At 44.7% G+C, this 23,288-nt stretch overlaps 1 protein-coding gene across 1 annotated transcript in view; it reads left to right on the top strand.

Annotated features, from left to right (window-relative positions):
• Nucleotides 1-1,249: 1,249 nt before the first annotated feature.
• The window catches only part of LOC118849977 (protein enabled homolog), a 93,788-nt gene continuing 71,749 nt past the window's right edge, over nt 1,250-23,288 (top strand). The window contains exons 1-2 of the mRNA XM_036759114.1: nt 1,250-1,312; nt 2,099-2,316. Of these exons, the coding sequence (XP_036615009.1) occupies nt 2,110-2,316 (207 nt within the window). The 5' untranslated portion in view covers nt 1,250-1,312; nt 2,099-2,109. The remainder of the gene's footprint in view (nt 1,313-2,098; nt 2,317-23,288) is intronic.

The following is a 23,288-nucleotide window of genomic DNA, read 5'->3' as shown; positions in this document are numbered from 1 at the left end:
TGGCTCCAGAATTAGAGGACCTGGGTTTGCTTCCTGCCTCCAGAGCTCACTACTTGTGTGACCCTTGGACAAATGATTCGATTTCCTTGGACCTCAGTTTTTTTTCCTGTAAAATGAAGGGATTGGAGGAGGTGGCTTTTGAAAGGCCCTTTAGAGTTCTAGCTCTTAGATCCACAGGAGATAGTACCATAGCACAGGACTAGTTTACCTGTTTAAGGGGGAAATGTGTGATTGCTGCCTTAAAGTTATGTTGAGGATAATGTGATGCAGAAAGGAAGGATAAGAGAAGATTTCTCAGCTTCTCCAGGTTAGCCTCATGTATTCATCACACCTGATGAAATTTTCTGGGAAATAAAATTACTAGCTCATCTAATCAAATTTAGTGGGGGCATCATGGAACCCCAAGCAAAGGAGCAAAGGGCATCAGTTACTATTGACCTGCATCTTAATAACCGGATATTTCATTGTCAGGAGAGCTATTATTGAGACAAGTCTCAGGGCCACTCTCGCAAGTCCCTCCCCCTCGATGCTTCCATGAAGTTGCCAGGCAGTTCCCCAGGACAATGTGATGTTATATTTAGAAGTGTAACCTGGTCACCTGACGGCGAGCCCTGATTTCAGAATTACCGAGTCTAACCTTTCCATTCATTTTAAAATATATACACATCAAGAGAATAACCGCTGTCTGACCGCTGGATCCTTACCAAAGGCGAGACTTGCCCTTCTGAGAGGATGTTCTTGTAAACGGCACAACTTCCAATCTGAAAAAGGCAGCTAACATTTGGAAAGGAAAAAAAAAATTCAAGGCATATTGCAGTAAATGCCTGCCCCTAGCTTCTCTCCTCTCCCTTCTCCTCCCCCATCTAGCTTGGGCTCCCGACATTTATTCCAAAGTAAAAGGAGACAGACTAAGAGACAGACGATATTTTCTCCCTTCTAGTCAGGTTCAAACCCAGGAGCAGGCTGCTGGGAGGGATGTCGATTTCCTGCCCGAAATTGTCTCTTGTTTTCTCTCTTTACTCCAGTTCTCCTTGTGCAATGCTGCGTGCCACGCCGCTGGCAGAGCAGACAGAGGGAGAAGGAGAGAGGGAGCTCCAGTCACACACACCAAACACACACTCACACTCAGACACACGCGCGCGCACACACTCACCCCAGCCTGCCAGGCGACTGCCATCCAGGAGATCGCAGTCACCAGTGGAGGGGGGGGAGGTGGAGGTGGGGGGGTCGGGCGTGGGTAAGGGGGGGGGCTACGCCAGCCACAATCGTGCCCATGCTCGGCTCTCATCCTCGCCACCACCACCTTGCACAGGTCGGGAAATCGCTTGTTTTGCTTTGCTTTTGGGTAGCACAGGCTCAGGCCGGGGGAAGGGGAGGGGAGGAGGGAAGCCTAGCTGGGTAAGCACCGGGGGCTGGGGGTGGGGTCGGCGTGGGGGTGGGGTGGACATTGAACTTTTCCTTGGCGTGACCAGCATATTGGCAGTTTCCCCGGGCTAATCCCGACGATCTGTGGTTTGTTCTTCCAGTTAACTTTGTTCCAACGGCTCCCAGGGAGAGGGTTTGGGGAAACGGGAAAAGCAGAAGGGAGCCAGAGAGGGGAAGAGAGGAAAAAACAAAGGTCTGGATTTGGGACCTAGATAAGGAGAGAAAGTAAATAACCACCGCGCCCGGCTGAAGCTTAGTGGGTCTGGGCGGCCAGGCGTCAGCTGCTTGGTTCTCGTTGGCTGTTTCGGGGAGCTTGAAGGCCACCGCACCAAGGACACACACACACACACACACACACACGCAGCCCCACAGGCACAGGCGCGCTCTCAATGGATACAAAAGTCTGGACGTTCTAGGGGCGAGGAGGGAGGGAGGGAGGGAGGAAGGGAGGAAAGGAGGAAGAGAGGGAAGGAGGAAGGGGGGCGGGCGGGGGAGAGCCAGAGCCCGAGCCCAGCCGGAGCCCAAGCCCGAGCCGGAGCCGGAGCCGGAGCTGGAGCCAGAGCGACTGCGCCCGTGCCGGCTCCCCTAGCCATGCGTGCCGCGGGCCCGTAAAGGGAGCCGCCGTGCGCCGCTGGCTGCCAAGTCCTTGCCCCGCTTTTGTCTCGCCCTACAGTGAATCGGAAGATGGAGATGGATGTTAAGGGAGTTTCTCAGTGCCCGGAGCCCATCCCCCACTCTCAGGGGGCTGGCGGAGGCTGTCAGCAGCCACCACCACCACCGCCACCGCCGCCGCCACCGCCGCCGCCGCAGGATGAGCAGCCTGGGGAAAGTGTGGCCGCCGGGGACAGCCACCCAGAGAAGAGACCAAACAGTGAGAAAGAAGACAAAAAGGTAGGTCTGCCGGCCGCCCCCTCCCCAGCATCTCCGCGCTGAGCCGGGAGCCCTCGGATCGCCTCCACCCCCTGCCCTGGCTGGAGAGCCCCGGCCAGAGGGTGGGGTCTGCGGGCGGAGGGGCGGGGGCCTGGGACAGGGCGAGAAGGGCTGCCAGCCGGCCGGCCGGCCTGTCTGCCTGCCTGTCCAGCTGTCTGTCTCTCTTATGTATGTCTGTCGGTCTGTCGCGGGGCGGGGGTGGGGATGGGGATGGGGAGTGACTTTAGGAAGTGGAGGCAGCACCGGTGTGGGGGAGCCTGTCCTGGATTGCGGAGTGGATGGAGCTGTCTGGGTGTGCAAAGGCGAGTCTGTCTGCTCCTAGCTCTCCAGTGCCCAGGGATGAGGGGTGAGGGTGAGGCAGGGACGGCAGGGGGCGGCCGGGTCCAGCAGCCCAACAGGGCGGGCAGGCAGACCTCTGCTTGCCCTCCCAAATTCAAGGGAGGAGGCTTTGCAGGCTCCTTCCTCCAGAACCACTAGTTCTGAAGGGGCTCTGGGGAAGCCTTGGGGGCCCGGGGCGGGGAGCAGGAGGAGAGAAGCCCCAATGCTGACAGATGTCCAGCAGTGGGGAGCAAAGTTTCTCTCTTTGGCAGAATTGAGCCTTCTCAATGCTGCGGGGAGCCCTGTGGCCTCACCTGTCACTTCCCCCCCCCCCGGAAGATCAGCCCCTCAAATCTAGTTCAGCCCTGCTGTGTCATTGCAGACCAAGGGACAGCTCCTTCTTACTGTAGGAAGGGACAGACAGCCTTTTAGGTAATGGAGTTCAAGGAAAGATGGTTCCAATTTCATTCTGTCCCTGCCATCCCTCTTAAATAAATCACAAAGAGGAAGAAATGGAATTTTAAAAATTGCTATTATAACAACGCCAGCCCAGTGTACTAATCAGAAAGTGAATCTGTCTCTGGGCATTTTCTGCATCTTCAAGTGTTTTTGGTGAAACTGAAGGCTAAGTGTTCTGTGGAACATGGGGGGGGGGGCACCTGCATTGATGATATTAAACTTGAGGAAACTGAATGGGAATTCCTACCCTCCCCCCCCTCAAAAGTTATGATTTGTGTTTGGAAGCTGTAGAACTGCGCTCAGGCCATTTACTGTATCACGCTTGGTTTGATCAATGTAAGTTGAATGGGAAAGATGTGGGTAGTATGATGAGTTCCACTGTCTTAAGAGACAATAGTATCTCAGGAAGGCTTGAAACCTTTGAGTTGGAGAGTGCCCTGTTTTCTGTGAATGCTTATAATATGCAGGTGGATTGAATAAATACTTAAACTATGGCTGGATCACACTGAGTATGCTCTAGCCACACTGAATTTAGAGTTGGGTTCACTTGACAAGTCTTACGGGGGAAAAATGTGTGTCTTCCCTGAAATCACCAGTGGTCAGAATGTGTGCTGCATGCAGGAATCAAGATGAGCATCAGGGCTGGGTGTCAATGGAGGGGTAGGGGGGAATCAGTGATATGGTTTTCATGTGAAAAGCAACTCACTAAAGGATTGAGATTGGAAGACATTTAGATTGGGTTTGTGTTGCTCTGCAGATACAGAAAAAAAGCCAATAAGAAAGAAGAGGGAAAAAGGAAATGGATTTTAATATTCTAATATACTCAGCTTTTCAGTAACTCTTGATTTCATGAATATTTAATGGTCATGACTGCATATTTACGATTTCAGATGACTCTCTGAGTCCAATTTTATGAAACAACACTCTCAGAGTGTAGTTTTATCTAACTGAACTTTAAGTCGATGCTTAAAATATCTTTGGGAAATAATTGGAGTCTACAGCCGGTCCTACCATCTCCATATTGTGGGTTCTCTTGGTGCCTTGAGCAGAGAAAATTCCTGCCATCAGCAGAAATCTGTGCTTACTAGTTACTCTTGGATGCACCATGCAGACTGTCTAATGTTTTTTACCCATGGTGGGGATCAGGGAAGCAAATCCAGTCCCTATATTACTGCAGGTGAAAAGAGGCCTGAAAGGGGGCTGATTACATTTAGTTAATTAGCATGTGCAGATAATTGAGTATTCCACTGATGTGATTTGCTTTATGTTTGTCGGCAATTTCTTGAGGTAGAAACAAAATACTACTTTTTTTCCCCTCCAGGTGTTTGCCTTAAAAAAAAAATCAGACTTCATCCTCATCTTATCCCAGAAATCAGCTGGGTTAACTCTTTAGTGGCCACTCCATTCCTCCAAGAGACTCTCTGTCCTGTCTTATAGAAGAGTTGGAGAAATGGGGCCTGGGCCAATGGGACTTTCACAGCTGTTTTGTCTTGTGACTACCAAGGCAAGTTATGCATTTAATTTTTTTTTGAGTGAATTCTGGTTTCATTAGTGATCAGGACTTCAGGGGGTTGAATTGGATTATTTCACAGTGATGAAAACCAAATCCAAACTGTAATAGACTTGTATGTCTTGGCCAAACTGTGAAGAAACACATACACATACACACACACACACACACACACACACACAATGGGGAGGGTTTTTTTAAAATATGAAAATTGGAAAATATATTCTTGGTTGAATCTTTGTGTTTTCTCAGTAGTTAGAGAAATTCAGACTGGAAATATGAGAGTCCACACCCCTAAGCACAAGCCCTCTAAAAAGAATCTTTATCTTGTAGCTGCCTTTGATCCTAATGCTCCTTGGGGGAAAAGAAGCCTTAAGAGAGCACTAGCATTTTGTCAGGATGAGTTTTGAGGCCATTGCTCCTATTCTCTTTCATGGATTTCCTTAATTGTCCAGTTGTAATGAGAAGGGTGGACTTAGTTATGAGCTTCTCTAGTGACAAAAAATAGCCAGGACGCTGTCCCAAGTTCTCAGCAAGTCTTTGGTAACCATAGCAGCAGCATCTAGCCTGGCAGAGATGTGCTAATCTGCAAACTTTTAGGGTCCATTGCAATTCCTCATAGGGTCATAACTGGAAGGAACCCCAGATGTTGTCGAGTTCAACCTCATCTTACAGATGAGGAAACTAAGTCTTTGAGAATCGAAGTGACTTTCTCAGGGTCCCACAGGTGCTATGTCATCTGGTGACTCAAAATTCAGCATTTTTTTCCACTGTCCTATACTGTTTCAGTGTTGTTGGGGGTTGGGAGGGTGTAGAAAAACAAATGATTGAAGTGGGATATTTTAAAAACTTTCCAAAATCAGCTTATGCCCTACCAGGATAATAGCTGCACAGGGACGGTTGAGGCTGTGCCCCATTTGGGGATGTCTGGGCCCAGAACAATTTACATAGTACCAAGTCTTACTGACTTTAACCTCTCACGTGCTCCCTCCTAAGGTCTCAAGTATCTGTGTCCAACTAAGTAAAGGGCTCCTAAATACAATATCAAAGCACCCACAATTTGTAGATTCATTGGATCAAGAGCCAAAAGGAACTTTGACAGGTCACCTGGTTGATCTCTGTGATTTAAAGCAGCACTGTCTTTAATCCCAGACCCCTCGGGAAGAATAGGCAAAATTCCTTCTTTGGCACAAACTGTTGCCATCCTCTCCCCACCCTGCACGTGTCACCAGTAAAGTGCCCTTTTCTTTTGAGGAGGCAGCAGAGTATTACAGCGCATCTAGACTTGGATGCTGCCTCTGACATTTACTGACAGTGTCCATGGGCCAGACAGGTGACCTCTCTTAGCCTCAATGTCTTATCTCTTCAGTGACTACCTTGAGGACACTCCTGAGGCCTCAGCTGAGATTATCCATGTGAAACTCTTTGCAAACTTCAGAATGCTGTTGTTTTCCCTCAGTTCTCTCTAAACTCTAGATAAAGAATAGTGACTGGTCATCATCTTTCAGGTTAGAGGCCACAGGTATCTGAAGAAGGTTACAGAAGCACCAGTCAGCGTTCTTTTGTCTAGGTTTAATAATCTTAGATGTTTTAACTGTCTTCTTCCCTCTTTCATTAACTCTTTGATTGTCTTCTACCATTCAGTTATGCTCAGGAAGTATTTCTGAACCTTACGCCTCCTACATTTTTAATTAAAAAAATTTTACAACTCATTTTTAATAATAATCATGGAGAATCACAAAAAAAAAAGCAGAATAGAGATAGAACCAGCCTTGGAGTTGGGAAGACTGAGGTTCTCTGACTCTTCCTGGCCATGTGATCCTGCTCAAGTCAGTTAACTTCTTGCTCCTCATGACTGCCTAGAGCTTGAAGTTGCAGACTTAGATGATGGAGGGAATTTCCATACTAGGAGTTCCCCAAACCAATTAAATCATAAAATAAAACTTAGAGAGTCATCACTTGTGTTGTACTTTAAGGGTTGCAGTGCACATTTTATATGCATTTAAGCCTCATAATAGACATATAGATACCAGCTGGGGATATAGTAGACAGAGCATTGGACCTGGAATCAGGAAGACCTAGTGCAAACCTAGCCTCAGATACTTACCAGCTCACTCAACCTCTGTCTGCCTCAGTTTCTTCATCTGCCAAATGGGAATAATGAGAGCACCTGCCTTCCAGGGTTGTTGTGGGGATACGAGATACCATTTGTAAAGTAATTTAAGGCAATAACAAAATGCCAGCTCTTACTATACTTGTGGGTGTGTTGCCAAATTCCTTGTTTGCATTAGGATCCAGCTAGATCCCTTGATCCTTGAAAAAAAGATTTCTCTTTTCTTGTTTGGCCTGTTAATTTGGTTTTCTGTCACTATGGTTCTTTGTTAACAGGTGCGCTTCGTGGCCAACAAGTGGTATAGAGTGATTGAATTTAACAGACCTGGTGGCCTAAATGCTGGGGATCCACAGACAAAACAAAACAGGCCCTATTCTGAAGGCACGCACATTCTCTTGGTGGGGGGAGTTACATTAATAGGGAAGTTAACTACATATGTACGTAGAAGTAAAGCATATGTAAAGTCACTCCAAGACATAGAAAGTGCTCAGAACCAGAGATTAAGAAAGGGTTCATGTGAACCATATGTCCTTGGAAGATAGGGATTCTAAGAGACAGAAGTGAGGAGAGAGTGTATTCTGGACTGGGATGGGGACAGGGCTAGGGAGGTTACTGCTTGTGCAAAGACGCATGTAGGAGATGAAAAATCATGTATAAGAAGCACTAGTAGGTCAGATTCTCTAAAATAGAGGGTGTGTGAAAGGAAAGTAGTATGAAATTAAGACCGAAATATAGCTAGGATTCAGACTGTGGAAGGAATTTACCAGTTTGAGGATCATACACAGTTTTCTGTGTTTTTTTTTTCCCAGTATAAAGTAATACACTGCTGATTCACTTTATCAGATCTGCTTATTGTTTTGTTGACTTGAGGGTACAGAAAATCCACTGGGGCTCCTGCCTTGGGCAGTTCTGACAGTTTTCCTGGTTCACACTTCCTATGCTGTGGATTGTGTATGATGAGAGAGCCATTCTCTAATGTAATCAGCCTCTCTTGATTAGTGCAGAGAGTTTCCAGGGCCTCAGCTTATCCTATTTCATCTTACAAAGTTTTAGGACCTTTTCTCTCCCTGGTGAGTTTTCCCCTTAGAGGTAATTTGAGGGCTAAATTTAACATTTGGGCAAAGACCACATTTTTCTCTTATTCTTCAGCAGTGGCCAAGCCCAGAGGTTGTGTCCCATCACTGCAGCATGCACCTGCTGGAAACCTGGGCAGAATCTGAACTCTGAAAGGTTTGAAGGGTATTGGCAGCTGGTAGGAATCAGAGCCTTGGGAAAGGTTGTTGTTCTCATTTTTTTGTTTCTCATTTTTGTCCTGAAAGGGCAGTTCGTAGAATTACACAGCAAACACAAATTTTATCCTCCTCCTCCTCCTTTCTTCTTCTTCTTCTTCTTCTTCTTCTTTTGTGGGGAGGAAGGAATTAGGCATCATGGCACAGAGGAACTGGTATAGGATTTGAAGTCACAGGATTGAAGTTCAAATCCAAGCTCTGCCATTTGCCACCTCTGTGACCTTGGGCCAATAGCTGCCTCTTTGGGCCTTGGTCTCCTGAGGTTGGTTAGATTAGGATAGGGGTTCTTAACCTCAGGACCATGAATTTGCTTTTTTTAAAAATTGATTTGTATTTAAATATAATCTTCTTTGTAATCTTATGCATTTTATTTTGTTTAAAAACATTATTTTAAGAAGGGATCTGCAGATGTCACCAGAATGACTGCCCAAAGGGTCCAGGACATCAAAAAGGTGAAGCCCACCAAAACTAGATGTTCTTGAGTAGTCCTTTTTATGGTGATTATGACAGTTTCCCTGATAAGACTACCTGTGTCATGGATTGTGTGCATTATGTGGGAATTTAGCTTTTCTTAATGGGCACAGAACATTGATTAAACTTCAGCTTATTCCATTCCATCTTTCAAGATTTTAGGACCTTTTTTCTGCCTTGTCAGTTTTCCTGTACATCCCGTGTATGCTTTTTAATAAGGGCTTGTTGACTTGTTGACTATGAAAAAACTAAAGAAAAGGACAAACTGAAAAAATGGGGTGTCGTAGGGAAGGGAAAGGGTGAGGGTCATGGCTGCCTGACATGAGCACTGGCCACTTGCTTGCTGGCAGCTTTCTCTCAGACTCCTTCATGGGCAGGGCTGTCCTGGCATCCAGAACAATTATGGATCCATGAGGGAGGGGTGAGGTAGATGAGTGGTTAGTGATCACTCATCACTCCCTTTTCCTTGTGCTTTACCTATCTATAGAGGGAGGGAGTGGCATCATGAACTGGGAGCAGAGTCAGCCCCATCTCTGATCTTTATGGGCTTTGTTAGCCTGGCCAAGTCACTTGATGTCTCAGTACCCTGGGTGATCCTCTAAGGTTGTTGAAGAACAAGTGTTGATCCTCACTACTGTTAATGTCTCCCTCTGTTTATTATCTTCATTTTGTCATATATATCTTATTTGTCGTTAATTGTCTGCCTATTGTCTTCCCCACTAAACTGTGAGCTCCTTGAGGGCAGGGACTATCTTTGGCCTTTCTTTGTGTTTGCAGTACCTGGCACAGCACCTGGCACACAGTAGGTGCTTATTAAATATTTGTGAACTCACTGACTGCATTGGTGAAATGTTGTTTGTTCTCTAGGAGTTTCACATATTGATGAAATAACAGGTTCATACCCCCACCCGCAACCCCAACTTCTTTGTGCACATATTGTATTGAATATAAACTCATTAAGGGTAAGGGCTTTTTATGTCTTTAATAAATGAATTGAAGAAGGGAAATAGATACTTGGTCCTAACTTTTTCCTATTGAAGATTAGGTTCGCATTTCTGACAGAAGAGATGAGTTTGGATTCTGGCAAAGGGGGCAGCCATGTTTCCTGAGCCATGTGACTGGTATGTGTGAAACTATTCGGCAATTTTGAGCTTAACATACAGATGTTTTGAAAATCTAATGTATGTATGTCTTGTACAATTCAGCCAGGTTGGCTTTGTATTTACCCTATGGCCTCTGAAGCCTAGAGATGCTCCCTGTTCTTTTCCTTGTGCCTAGGAATTCCTAATTGAGTTGTCATCTGTGCCAGCAGCTTAAGGTGATGATTTCCCAGCTGGAAGCCTAATACTTGATAGAACAGGAGGCATGCCATAGGGGGAAATGCCCTTTTCTGGAAATCACAAAGTGTAAGAATAACAGTAATAGTAGGAAATAGCATTTATGTGACACTTTCTTTTGTAAAACTCTTTCATATATTAACTCATATGATCCTCACAACAACTTCAAAGTGGGTGCCATAAATATCCGCTTTTTACGGAAGAGGCACAGAGGGGTTGTGACTTGCTCAGGGTCACACAGCTAGTAAGTACATGAATCAGGATCTGAACTCAGGTCTTCCTGACTCCAAGTCCTGTGCTCTACTGTGCACCTAGCTTCTAGGCTTGGTTTACAGTCCTGGATCTTTCCACTCACTGTGTCATTTTGGCCAAGCTGCCCTTCCTCCTTAGGCCTCAGTTAGTTCTTCTGTAACATGGAAGGAGGAGCATTGGATCAGATGATCTCTAAGACCATTCTAGTGTCGTAATTATATATAACGTTGCTGTGCATCTTGCTTTTGGCCACATATTCTGAAGATAAGTAGGAACAAAACAATGATCTTGCCTCTGGACTTAGCATTTATTCTTGTGCCTTTCTCCCACCACTGATTTGCATGTGAGAATTTTGAAGTTGAAAAGTTGATTGGCCTCGGATCTAGAAAGCCCTAGATAATTTGTTGGAAGGGCAGACTGTAAACCAAGGTTGATACAGTTTATTGATATAGTTGATACAGTTTAACAATGGAACCTGAGTAGGGAGCAGCAAGAGATTTCTAATCCTAAATCAGAGAACGGTTTCTAATAGAGACCTTGTCCCTAGTGAGTAGGAATTGGAAGTTACAAAATTGATTTAAGCTTGCAGGTGCCAACTGGTTGAGATTGTTGTGGGTTTCAGGAGAGAAGAGGGGGAACCTCAGCTGAGAATACATTTGTAGCAAGAAGCTGACAGAAGAGAAAAGGTCGAAAACCTTTTGTCCAGTGGAGCTGCTTTGGACAGTGAGCAACAGCAACCACAGGACTAGTGTACACTGTCTAGTAGTAGCCAATAAGATCAGCAGGAATCAGTGCCCAGAAGAAATTACATGCCTACCAGAGGTTATTTGGGATGCAAGTGCAGAAGAGAACAAGTTCAGTGGGATTACATCATCAGAAAACTACAGTGGGCCTTCTCTGTCAGAGGGGTAAGTTGCTTTTCTATATGAACTTTGGTTACATATGTTCTCTATGCATGTGCCCTCACCAGGTGCTTCTTATGTTTATTTCTCTCCACATGTTTCCTATGTGTTTTCCCTCTTCCCACTGAGCCCATATGTACTTGTGGGAGAGTGTGCCCTAGAGTTGTGGGGTAAATATTTTATTGTTATTTTTCTGATTTTACCTTTTCATTAAATGCCTTTGCTCTGAACTAATTATGTTCTATGGTTGACCAGGAAAAATAAACACATCAGCAGGGGTTCTAGGGCTATGAGTTTGAGTGAACGCTGACCCACGTAGTACATTGAACCTGAGGTAGAATTGTCCGGGGATCCACATATGCTATAATATATTTCAGTTTTCCTACCGTAGCCTCAGTGTTTTGAGATGAAACTGGCAGATTAAGGGGAAGCCCATGCTGTTCACTTACCCCATTTGTTTTTTGAGGGTATAGTAATTAAACATGAAAAAGGCCAGAGGAGAAGGCATTGGGATCTTTCCTCTCACAAGAAATTGGCACACTTCTGTCCCCAGTTCTGTGAAGTAGGTCTTTCTTAGTGGTATGACTTTCACTAAACTTTTAAGAGGAAACAAACAAAAGTGATTATGTTAATCTGCCAAGGCACCAGTTCCCATATGGAGGAGCAGAAGAAGGTCTGAGATACAAAATCATTAGTTCCTCCATTTGTACCATTAGGACATATTAACCTTCAGAGTTCCTGGATGACTTCTAAGGTCTTTTCTAGCTCTCAGTCCTGTGGTCCTACGATCTCCTCAGTGGAATGAGGCTGTAGGTTCATTAGAGGGTTGAATTCAGAGCTGGAAAAGCCCTTGGCAGAGCACTGAACTCTAGGTAGGAAGACTTCGGGCCAGTGTTGAATCATATGCAGTAAGCCAACAATCATGTCTTAAGTGCTTAGTATGTGCCAGGCATGTACTGAGTGCTAAAAATTCAGGGGAAGGTGAAAAACACATACTCTGCCTCCAAGGAATTAACATATACATGGTGGAGACAACGTGTAACTAATTAGATACATACACGATATATAGAGAGTCATGAAAGGTAACCTCAGAGGGGAAAGCCCTGCTGAGGGCTTGTGGGAAAGGCCTCCTGAAGAAAAAGAGATTTGAGCTGAGTCTTGGGGAAGCCAGGAGGTGGAGATGAGGAAAAGGGGCATTTCAAGTAAGGGGGGCAGCCAGTACAAATGAGGTGGGAGTGGAGGTATGAGATATGAGGGATGTTGAAATGAGAGAAATGATAGGATTTGGCAATGGATTGGATACATGGAGTGAGTGCAACTGAAGGGCCAAGGATGACATTGAGGTTGAGAACCTGGGTGACTGGGAGGATGGTGATGTCCTTGACAATAATAGGAAAATGTGGTAGAGGGGAGTGTTTGGGGGAAACATGATGAGTTCTGCTCTAGGCACACTGTGCTTTAGATATCCAAGAAGCAGTTAATTGGCAATAATCAGGCAGCTCAGTGTGTTAAGAGCACAAGATTTATAAGGCAGTAAGACCTGAGTTTGAACTTCCTAAATGTGTGATCCTGGGCAAATCACTTCAACTCTCTTTGGTGATCAGTTTCCTTATCTGTAATATGGGAATAATAATACATCTACCCCCCCATTCCTCACCCCAGGGTTGTTATGAGGGTCAAATGAGGTCACCCTGTAAAGCACTTTGCCAAGCCATAGGTGCTGTTTAAATGCCAGCTGTTGTGATGAAGATGAGGATGATGCCAGACTGAGCTCCGGGGAGTTTAGGGCAGGATAACTGACCTTGGAATCATCTGCATAGAGTATTGTCACCTCTCTATATAGAGAGCTCCCATGGGAGCTGATAAAAGATAAAAAGAGGAGGGTGCTAAAGACCAAACTGTAGGGTGTGCCCATGTGTAGGAGGCATGGCATGAAGGAGGATCCAGCAAAGGAGACAGAGAAGGAGCAGTCAGAGAGGAAGGAGCAGAACAAGGAAGAGCAATGTCCCCAAAACCTAGAGAGGAAAGAAGATCAAGCAAGTCCTTTGACCTCTTTGACCTTCATTTTCCACATCTGTAAAATGGAACTAACATCTCAACTACATATCTCATAGAGTAGTTGGGAGAAACTGCTTCATCAGTCTGTTGAAATGTGAGGGAAAAGAATTAGTTTATCCAGTTGAAATATAAAATATTAGATTGTGGTGCCCAGATTCAATAGTGAACTTTTGACACCTACATAATATGGGTGAAAAAGACAACTAATTGAAAGTGGGATGAGGTGAAGAAGTGGTTGGAATATGTAGACATTAGGGAGTATCAAGAAAAAAGACAGAGACAGGCAGGGTAATAAGTCAGTGAACCAACAAATATGTGTTAAATATCACGACAATAATGAAACAGTTCTTGCCTTCAAAGAGCTTACATTCTGTTAAGGGAGACAGAATGTATGTATCAGAATAAATACAAAGTAAATACCACATGGAGACTACTAGTATTTGGGGACAGAGATCAGGAAGGACATCTTGTAGAGGTGAAGCTTGCATTGAATCTTGAAGATAGTGAGGGGGTTCTTAGAGGTCCAAGGGAGCAGGGAATGCTGGTGCCAAGACTGACTGTGGGACTGGGTCTAGTTGAATTAGTCAAAAGATAAAGCTACAGAGAAGCCACAGGGCATACAGAAAGAGTCCTGGGTTCAAATCTCTTATTTGTCACTTCTTTGTGCCACTGTCTGGGCCTCACTTTAGTCATCTGTAAAATGATAGGCTTGAACTAGGTGGCCTCGAATGTCCTTCCATCTCTAAATCCATGATCTCTGAAGACTGGACCAGATGTCTTTGTAGCGGTTAGTGAGGAGCAGAATTAGGCGTAAGAGCCATTGTAACTTGAAACAGTTGACCTTTTTATCTGTAGGTGTATTTGCCTTTCTCCATCTCCACCATTGAATATTTTATGGTAAATCCCTTAAGAAGCTGGCATGTTATTATTGGGAAACATGAAATGGAGAGGTAAAAAACTCTTTGGGATTCCTCCTAATCCCCACCTTACAGAATTCTTTTTCTATAGAGGGGTAGCAGCAGCAACCAGAAGTCTGAAATATTCACCAGAAAATCAAGGGGAGGGTTTGTTGATGGGAGACTGGGAAATGGTGATGTCATGAGATTCAGGAGGCCTCCTGTACCCCAAGTCACCATAGTCCCTAATTTAGGAAAGGACATTTAAATTGATTCCCCTTTCAAATCCCTAAACCCCCTTTCTTTCATTTCTGAAGGTCACAAGCTAAGTTCTTTTGGGGTTCATTCTGTGACAGCTCATCTGGGAGCAGGGTGGGCTGAGGGAAGGATCTACACCAAAACATGAGTATCACAGTTTAGCTGGCACATTGGGTAGAATTTGCTTCTCCCATCACTCCTAACCTACCCCGTGGCTGGGCCATATTTTTACTCATTTGCTAGGGGACGGGATAGAGCTTAGTCCTGTGATTTCATTGGAAGAGAGGGTGGCTCCCAGCTGAGGAAGCTCCCTCTACCAATGCTGGTTGGTGCCTTCTCTGCATCTTCAGAATCTTCAAGAGTTGCCCAGATCATTGAGAGATTAAGTGATTTGTGCAGGGTCACATAGTAGGTACATGGCAGAGTTGGGCCTTGAGTGTAGGCCTTCCCAGCTTTGAGACCAGCTCTAACCACTGTGTCATACTCATTACAAGAAGAGCATTTATTCCTTCTGGACTTGACAGTGTAGACAGTCACTGGTGATTAGAACTTATGTCTTGTCAGTTGTGTCTTATTTGTTAAAGCACTTGATTGAGGGGGAAGGGGAGGGAGGTAGGGACATAGTTCTTGGCCTCTGCTGTGTTCTCTGTCCTCTTGTCTTAGGTCCACTTTAAAATGTTTTTGAACAAACATGCAGAAGATTTGGAAGATCCCAGGGGTTGGTGGGAGGGAGTCTTCCATACTTCTATTTTGCAAAATGTACAGAAACAAACTTTGTGACTACAATCCTTTGGTCTGCTTCCTAGGCTAACAGGCTTGGGGTGTTTTTAAAAACAGCCCTGAGGTAGAAAAAGAATTCTGGGAATTGACATACAAATCAGGACACTCTGCTTAAGGCAAAAAAAGCTGTTCACAGTTGTATTTAGGTCCTGAGTAAACCCTCCCCACCAGAGAAGACTGAACAGAACTGTGACCTGCAGGTAAGGCTGCTTGAGCAGAGTAGAACTCAGCAAATATTCATCTGAACATCAGTCCCCAGAGGGCTGTGCCCCTCCTAGCTAAGATCTGGGCCTTCTGAGTTTGTGGCTTAAGGGCAGATTCTAGTGGGTACCACGTACCTGGGATTGAAAGGCACACATAGAGCTTTAGAAAAGATGGCTCCTTTGAAAGGTTCCAGATCCTTCATGCTGACTTTTAATTTTTTTGGAAAGGCGTACTTCTAGTCAAGGCTCAAGAATTTAATAAGTAACATTGATTCGCTTTACATAAATTAATAATAACTAACATTTATAGAGCATTTTAAGGCTTTATAGAGCACCTTATGTATATTATTTCATTTAATCCTCACAATAACTCCATGAGGTAGGTGCTATTAGTACTTCAATTTTATAGATAAGGAAACTGAAGCACCGAGTGTTTGCCTGGGGTCATGCAGCTAGTAAGTGTCTGAGTCAGGATCAGAGCTCTTGTCTCCTGTGAGTCTAACTTGGTATTTCTGTCCACTAGGCCATTGAGCTTACTTTTGGGTAAAGGCACAAAGGTTCCATCAGCTCTGTACCCCCAAGATGGTGAATTGCCTTTTAACAAATCCAGAGAGAAGAGTCAGCACAGTGTGGTACATCCAGGGGGACCTGGGTAGGAGATGGGCCTCTGCACTCTTAGAGCATTGGACAACTGTCTGGGACCATGAGCTGCAGAGCAGGTAGAGATCTGCATTGGAAAAAGGAGGCTTCACACTGGGAGTTCCTTATGCCAATGATGTCAGAGATGAGAACAGTAGCGACAACACCAGTGAATCCAGAGAAGAGACTTGGGAGAAGCAAATGTTTGGGCGCTGGACTCTGTGCTCCAATAGATTGACATCTGGCTTCAGTACAATCTTGTGGATTTATTCCTGTGGGTATCGCTTTCATCACTGCAGGCCATGACTTCTCCTTATCTTCCCATCCTGCCCATTTCCCTCCGTAGTAACTTCCCCCAATATACTGGAAGTCTGGTGATATTTCAGGGGTTCCATTGGAGCAATGAGGTGCTCTCATCCTTCTCTCTCAGCACACGACTGGCAATGTAATAGAAAATAAATACACAATTGAAAGATAGTGCCAGATTTGGATTCAGGAGATGAGGGTTCAAACACTGCCTTGGACACTCATTAGCTCTTTAAGAAAGAGGCTTCACTTCTGGCAACTCTTCAAGGCTTCTTTATTAGGTAATGGACTGGAAGCCTCTGTGTTGGCATATGTTTAATCTTTATGTTTATTTATGATGTCTGGGTTTTGTATTATGTGGCAGAAGACTCTGATTGTTTCCTTTCCTCTCCCTTTCTTCCTGAGACACATGATTTTCTGTGTCCCACCTTGAGACACAGCTGTTAAATGTCACAGTGGAGCTAGGAGTAATGGGAGCTGACACACATACATTACTTTGAGGCTTTTAAAGCATTTTGTGTCTATCATCTCATGTGACTTTTCTTGGCAACTCTGTGAGGCACGGGATTGTTTTGCAAATGAGGGAAACTGAGGCACAGAGCATTGACGTGCCTTGGCTACGTCCATGCAGCTAGTAGATATTCAAGGTGTTTCCAGACTTCTGAATTCAACTCATCTTTCCAAACCTCCCCCCTGCCTCTGTTCTAGCTTCTGTAGCTGGGCCAAACGTGTTATTTTCAGATATGGTGCTCTCCCAAGCATCTGCCACAAGAGGGTCTGTAGCAGGGGCTCTGAAGCTTGGGACACTGTGTTCTGGTTTCTGGGGAATGCAGGGCTATATTTCCTTTGTCTTGACCTTCAGGGGACAGAAGAAAAAATGTGGATCAACAACCTGACGTGAGTGAGGGACAATTATACTTGGGACTGAATCAGTGCTGTAGCAGTCAGCAGCCCACGTTTGGTCCATTTTTAAAATAGAAGGTATTTTCCAAGTACTTTCCTACACAAGAGGATTGTTGAAACTGGAGTGACTGAGTCATGAGTTAGAATAGTCTGATTCTAATCAGAAAAATCACAACCCTCTCTTTCCCACATGCCAGATTCCTACCAGACTGTGGGTTCTTAGAAGTTGTATGCTTGTCCCAATTATCTAGACAGCAAAATGAGCGTGAACGTCGATGAGTAAAACAGCCCTCACCGGTTCCTCCACTAGACTGTAAACTCCTTGAAGGCAGAGGCTGTTTTCATTGTCTCTGTATCCTTAGCACATAGCACATAGTTGGTGTCTAATCAATTAAAAAGAAAATGGAGCTTGAGTTGAATTTTAGGTGTCACTGTGGGAGTAGAGTGTTCTAAGAAAGGCTAGCTTGGTCCCGAGGACTCTGGTACTATTTCCAGGGTGCCGTCTCCATTGGGAATATCCTGGCAAAGGAAATCAACCAGTAAGAAATGATTCAGATGAAAATTATTCCAGTCGTTTTGAAATGTTATGTTGGAGTATGATTTCACATGTTCTTTTTAGGACATCTTTGGGCCAGCGTAAAAGTGATTCAGTGAAACCTTGTGCAAAAGGGCATCGGCTTAGGGACCTTTAAGATGATCTAGTCCAGCGCGGATGCTTACAGATGTGGCAGCCAAGGTCAGTGACTGACCTAAGGTCATCCATGTAACAAGCATGGCTAAGCCAGGATTTAAATTCAGATCCCACAATTCCAAACCCTGTGCTGCCTTTACTATACCACACTGTGCTAGGACAATAATAATAACTGACAGAGCTAAAGCAGTTCTGTGCCTCAGTAGACTGACATCAGGTATGGAAAACTGCCTGTACCGCCCACCTGTGTTGTGGTTCTGTTTAGGGGGTCTGCTGAAATCGATTTTCTTCTCCTTTGTACTTGTTGTTGTAAGTGATGACTATCTGGGGAGACACAGACATTTGGAAATGAAGGCAAGGTAAAAACAAAACCTCTCCATAAAAATTAAAAGACAGACATCAGAGTTGACAATAAAATAGTGATTTCAAGTTTTCAAAGAGCCCCTTTAGTGCCTCCCAGCAACACTGTAAGGCTGGTGTTACAGGGATTACTGTGGCCATTTTACAGAAGAGGAAGTTGAGGCCCAAGTGACTGACCCTTGGCAACATAACTAGTAAGTGTCAGAGGAAGGATTTGAACCTAGGTGTTCCTGAATCCGTGTTCACTATGCATGCTGTGTAGGCTGGTGCCTAGGGGATTCTGGATACAGCTAAGAAGCTGCAAATGATTTTTTATGAACATATAACCAGCTTCTTGGAGAACAGTGGCACAGATACAGAATAATAATTGGTAGTTTAGAAAAGGCTTGAGTAAAACAAGGTGTCATCATTCTTGCTTATGATCCCTTGCCCCGCCTTCGTGTCCTTGCCCTGACCATCCCAAGGGCCTGAAATGCATGCCCTCCTCTGTTCAGGCTCAGGGTTCAGCTAAAGCAGCCCTTCTACAGGAAGCCTTGCCTCCTCCTCTAAGGGAAGAGGCTATTTTTGTTTCTCGTTGTATATCCTCAGTGCTAGGCATATAGTAGATGTTTAATACATGCTTGTGGATAGAAAGAAGGATCCTTGGTTTATTGATTTATTAGCCCAAACCAGGAATCAGAGGGACCCAAATCAGGTTGTTGCTTCCTTTCCAGGCCCACAACTAGGTTCCTTCACATGGCTAGCTCCTTTGCTTTTGAACTTTCGAGGGATGGAGCTTCCCATACTTCTCTGCATAGGTCTTGGGTTGCTTGTCAATCGTCTGTGGATTGGTTTTGAATTGCCCACATTGCTGTTGATAGAGACTGCTCAGAGCAAGGCCATGGCCACCAGTGGTGGCTGAGGGAGCCACTTTGTCCCAGGTATTTTGCAGTCACTTGGAGTTTGTTCTTAGCCATTATAGAAAATGGTCCCTGCCCCTTCTAGATAATTCCAAAGAGCTGGCTCTTCTCCTCTGGAGGTTCACAGCCTTTAGTAGAATCTGGTTAAACCACTGTCTGAAGCATCATTGATGTGTCCTCATCACCGTTTACTAATGATTGTCTTCCCACTGTAGGGATTACTATGATGGTGCTTATTGTCAGAGCACACAGGCAGAAAAAATATTTCTAAGAGCCCAAATCTAATGTAATTACAGAGTCCCTGACTGCTGCCACAATGTCGCTGGGAAATCATTTTGAAATTATCAAATGGATAAAGAACTAAGTCACTTCCCGAGCTTACCCCTTCCCCTACCCATTACATGCATTAAAATAAATTAGTGAGTACCCAGTGGGTGTTAGGGACAAAAGAGAGCCTTGGAGAAAATTCTGTGAATAGAGGGAAGCGGTTTCTTCAATCTGTTTTATTTATTTTTCTTTCCCCCTTGAATGAGAAGAGAAAAATGATATATAAGACTGTCTAAAGGCATGGGGAGTCTTCTAGGTTCTGATGTGGAGGAAAGAGGGCTGGCCACTTTTCCTGTGTTCTCACCCAGAACCAGGTATTTGGGAGAGCAGCAGTGGTTGGGCACCCCAGGGAGAGCTCAGAACAGGTCCCTTCCTTAGGCACTCAGTACTTTAACATTTGCGAGGTGCTTTTCGTATATTCTCATTTCATTCTCACAATATTCCAGTGAAGTTTGTGCTATTATTATCTCATTTTAGAAATGAGGAAACTGAGGCTGAAAGATATTTGTAAGTGTCAGAGGCAGGGGTTGTACCCAGGTCTCACCTGACCATCTAACTCTCTCTTTGGGTAGACAGGTTGCATATGGCATATTAGAAGAGTTACCTTCATCTATAAGGTCACAGATCCATTGAGGTATCATTCTCTTTTCCATGGGCCACAGGGGCTATTTTCATAGTTTAGCCTTGTTTGTTCCAGTTTATAGTTGACACGCTGCTGTTTAATTCATCATACTGTTCCTCTTCTCTTTCCTTTTCCTTTCCCTGGTGGGAGGTAAGGGGGTTAATTCTGATAGCCGCAGCTAGCTCAGCAGCCTAGGATATGTTAGAATGGCCAGTCAACATAAGGTTTGGGGTGGCTTTTGGGGTAGTCGCCTCTTTCCTGAAATGCCTATAAATATGGTGGGAATTCCATTGTTGTCTTGAAGTGATCTAAATAAACTCCTCTCCCCTCACAAAATTCTTGATATGAAGCCCCTGGGAGCCTGTTTTGCAGAAAGGACCATAAAGGAGAGATGGAGAAAAACTCAAGGCATCTTTCTTGGCTCTTTCCTCAGTGTAGAAGTTGGGTACCCAAGTGACCAAGGCTTATCTATAGAGGAAGTTTCCTTATTTAGAATTCCCTACACCAGTGACACATAGCCAGTGGAAGAAAAATAAATTTGGTGGTAAAATATAACAGAAAGAAAGACAAGTCCATGTCGGAGCTGTTGACAATAACCAAATGCCACTGTTTAAAGTGAATTCAGATCGTGTTATTAGTTTCATAGTAGAAAAAGTGGTGGAGAAGAGAGAGGAAGATTCAGTCCGAGCTCCTGAGCAGGGCAGGGCATCAGAGAGGACAACCAACCCCATCATCAGCCATTCTCCTCCTGACTAAGCAAAGGAGGAGAAGGTGGAGCTCATCCCTGGTTTACTCTTCAGGGATGTCATGGGGGAAAGCAGCACCCTACATTGTTTTCTCTAAAGAAGTCTGGAATGTGGTGGGATAGGTAAATCAAAGGCAGTCCTTGAGAGAAGAGAGGGACAGGCACACGAGAGATGCTTCTATTTTTTTTTTTACTCACAGCCTCCATGATTTAAACACAGTGTTTATGTAGTCTGGACCTGAAAGACGAACACATTTTTTCTCTGGGAGAGACATGCTAACTGACCTAGGAGTCACAAGAATTAGAGATAGCTAGATGGCTTAGTGGATAGAACAGTGGACCTAGTGTCAAGAAGTTCAAATCCAGCCCTAGATGTTTGTTATCTATGTGACTTTGGGCAAGTCATTTTCTTTTGTATGTTTCAGTTTCCCCATTTGCAAAATGGGGATAATAATAGGTTTTTACTTTCTTTGCTGCAGATGATACTGAAAAAGTCTGCAGAGGGTTGCAAAGAATTGTAATTTTGATGATATCCTATGGCCCTTAGCATTCATAGTCTAACTCCAGCATACCTTTCCAGGCTTGTATGACATTACTGCCTTTCACCCACCCTTAATTCCGCAAACTTGCATACTTGGTGTTCCCAGGACTTGACATTCCATTTCTACCTCCGTGCCTTTGGACAGGCTGGACCATATACGTGAAGTTCTTCCTTGACTCAGCTTTGAAGATCTTTGACTTGAAGTCTCAATTCAGGCACCACTTCCTAGGAGAAACCTTACATGATCCTCCTGGAGGTTAACAGCTTCTTCCTCAAATTACTTTGGTACTCATCTATGTAAATAAATGTTGTAGCCCTTCTCATCCCCTTAAGGAGCAGGGTCTGTTTTTTGTTTTGTTTTGTTTTCACTGTTACCCAGGTGCTTAGCCAATGTTTGTTGGACTGAACTAAGTCCACTGGTCCTCAGAGCTAGAAACTGTGTCTCTGAGATGCCATTATAAAATCTAGGGAAAACAATAATAAGGTGACATTTCTCTCCTTTAAATTCATTTTGTGTAAAAAAAATCTGACTGTTACTCACCTACTTTGAGTACCTCGACATTCATTGGGAGAAACTGATACAGTCCATCATCTTGGGTGACACTGAGCATTCTTCTTGGAGAAAGGTGAAGTGGAGTTTTGGCCACAAATTGTGGTCTAGGGGAGGACCAGAGACCTCTCTAAACTCACTCCTCCTCCCCCCTCCCATACCTGGTGATGATGTAGGACAGATCAACCTAATGACCTAATCAAGGAACTGGAAGGAATCGCTCAAGGAAAACAAACACTCTGATGGCTGGGACTGCCCTAGGTACTTCTGATAGTGTTGGATGACTAAGGAAGCCATTCATAAAAGAAACCTCTTTCAATTCGGGACCTTTTCTTTTTGCTCTAGTGTAAGGGCCTAGCATTCCTCTTAATAGGATGTAGGCTTTGACACTGGAGCTATGGGCTTGATCTTCCTGTGCTTGTCTGTGGTGTCCTACTTGTGCTTGCCTGTGGTGTCCTACCAAGTGCTGAAAGACCCCCAGGCAGAGAATGATGTTTTCTGCATTAAGAAGCAGAACTCTGTGTGGAAAGCCTGTCCTGCCACCATGCTAATACGAGTGCCTACGTGGCTCCAAGGATCAGCATTTTCAGAGAGAAGGTGGCCTTCTTTTTCCTCTAGTGGAATGATGAGATTCATGACTTAGACACAGTGGTGGTGCTCTCAGGTGGCGGCTCTGTCTTAGAAGTAAATCGATCTTATCCCTGGATTTCCGAGTTTGAAGGGACCTCAGAGGCCAGCTAGTCCAAACCAGTGCCTGACAAGAATCCCCCTATAATATACCTGACAAGTGATTGTTCAGTCTGCTTGAAGACCTCCAGTGAGGGAGGTCTTTACCTCAGAAGGCAGCCCATTGTACTTTTGGATAACTGATAGTTTGTAAAAATTGTACTTCTGTCAGGCCTGCATTCAACTCTCTTCTACTTCATCCATTACTCTTGGTTCTAGAAACGTCTATCCTCTCTTCTGTGTGAAAGTCCTTCAGATAACTGTCCTCTTCATTCTTATCTTCTCCAGGCTAACATCCCTAGCTCCTTCTGTCAGCCCTCCATTGGCATGGATCTGAGGTCTGTCACCAGCCTTTTTACCCACCTCTGGATTCCTTGCAGCTTATCCATCGTCTTCCTCAACTCTGGTGCCCAGAATTCAACACAGTAGTTCAGATAGGATCTGACCAAGGGCAGAGTACGGTGAAACTTGCCTCTCTGGTCCTGAACACTCTGTGCCATGGGGATACAAATAGAACAGTAAAGACAGTCCCTGCTCTCAAGGAGCTCACATTCAATGGGGGAGGATGGGAGGAGCACCTATGGGAGTTTCATTCCAGGGTGGATAGAAAGGCCGGCAGCCTTTAGGATGCAGCAGCAGGATGGATGACAAGGTTGCTCCATCATATGGCAGGTGTATGCTGAGCTTGTAGTTCACTGAAACTCCCAGATCTTTTTCAAATGAACTGCTGTCTATTTAGACTTTTCTTATATTCTACTTGAGATAATGATTTTTTTTA

Source organism: Trichosurus vulpecula, chromosome 5, assembly GCF_011100635.1.
Source record: "Trichosurus vulpecula isolate mTriVul1 chromosome 5, mTriVul1.pri, whole genome shotgun sequence".
NCBI lineage: Eukaryota > Metazoa > Chordata > Mammalia > Diprotodontia > Phalangeridae > Trichosurus > Trichosurus vulpecula.
Note: the sequence above shows the minus strand (reverse complement) of the source record. Positions and strands in the feature narration are given on the sequence as shown.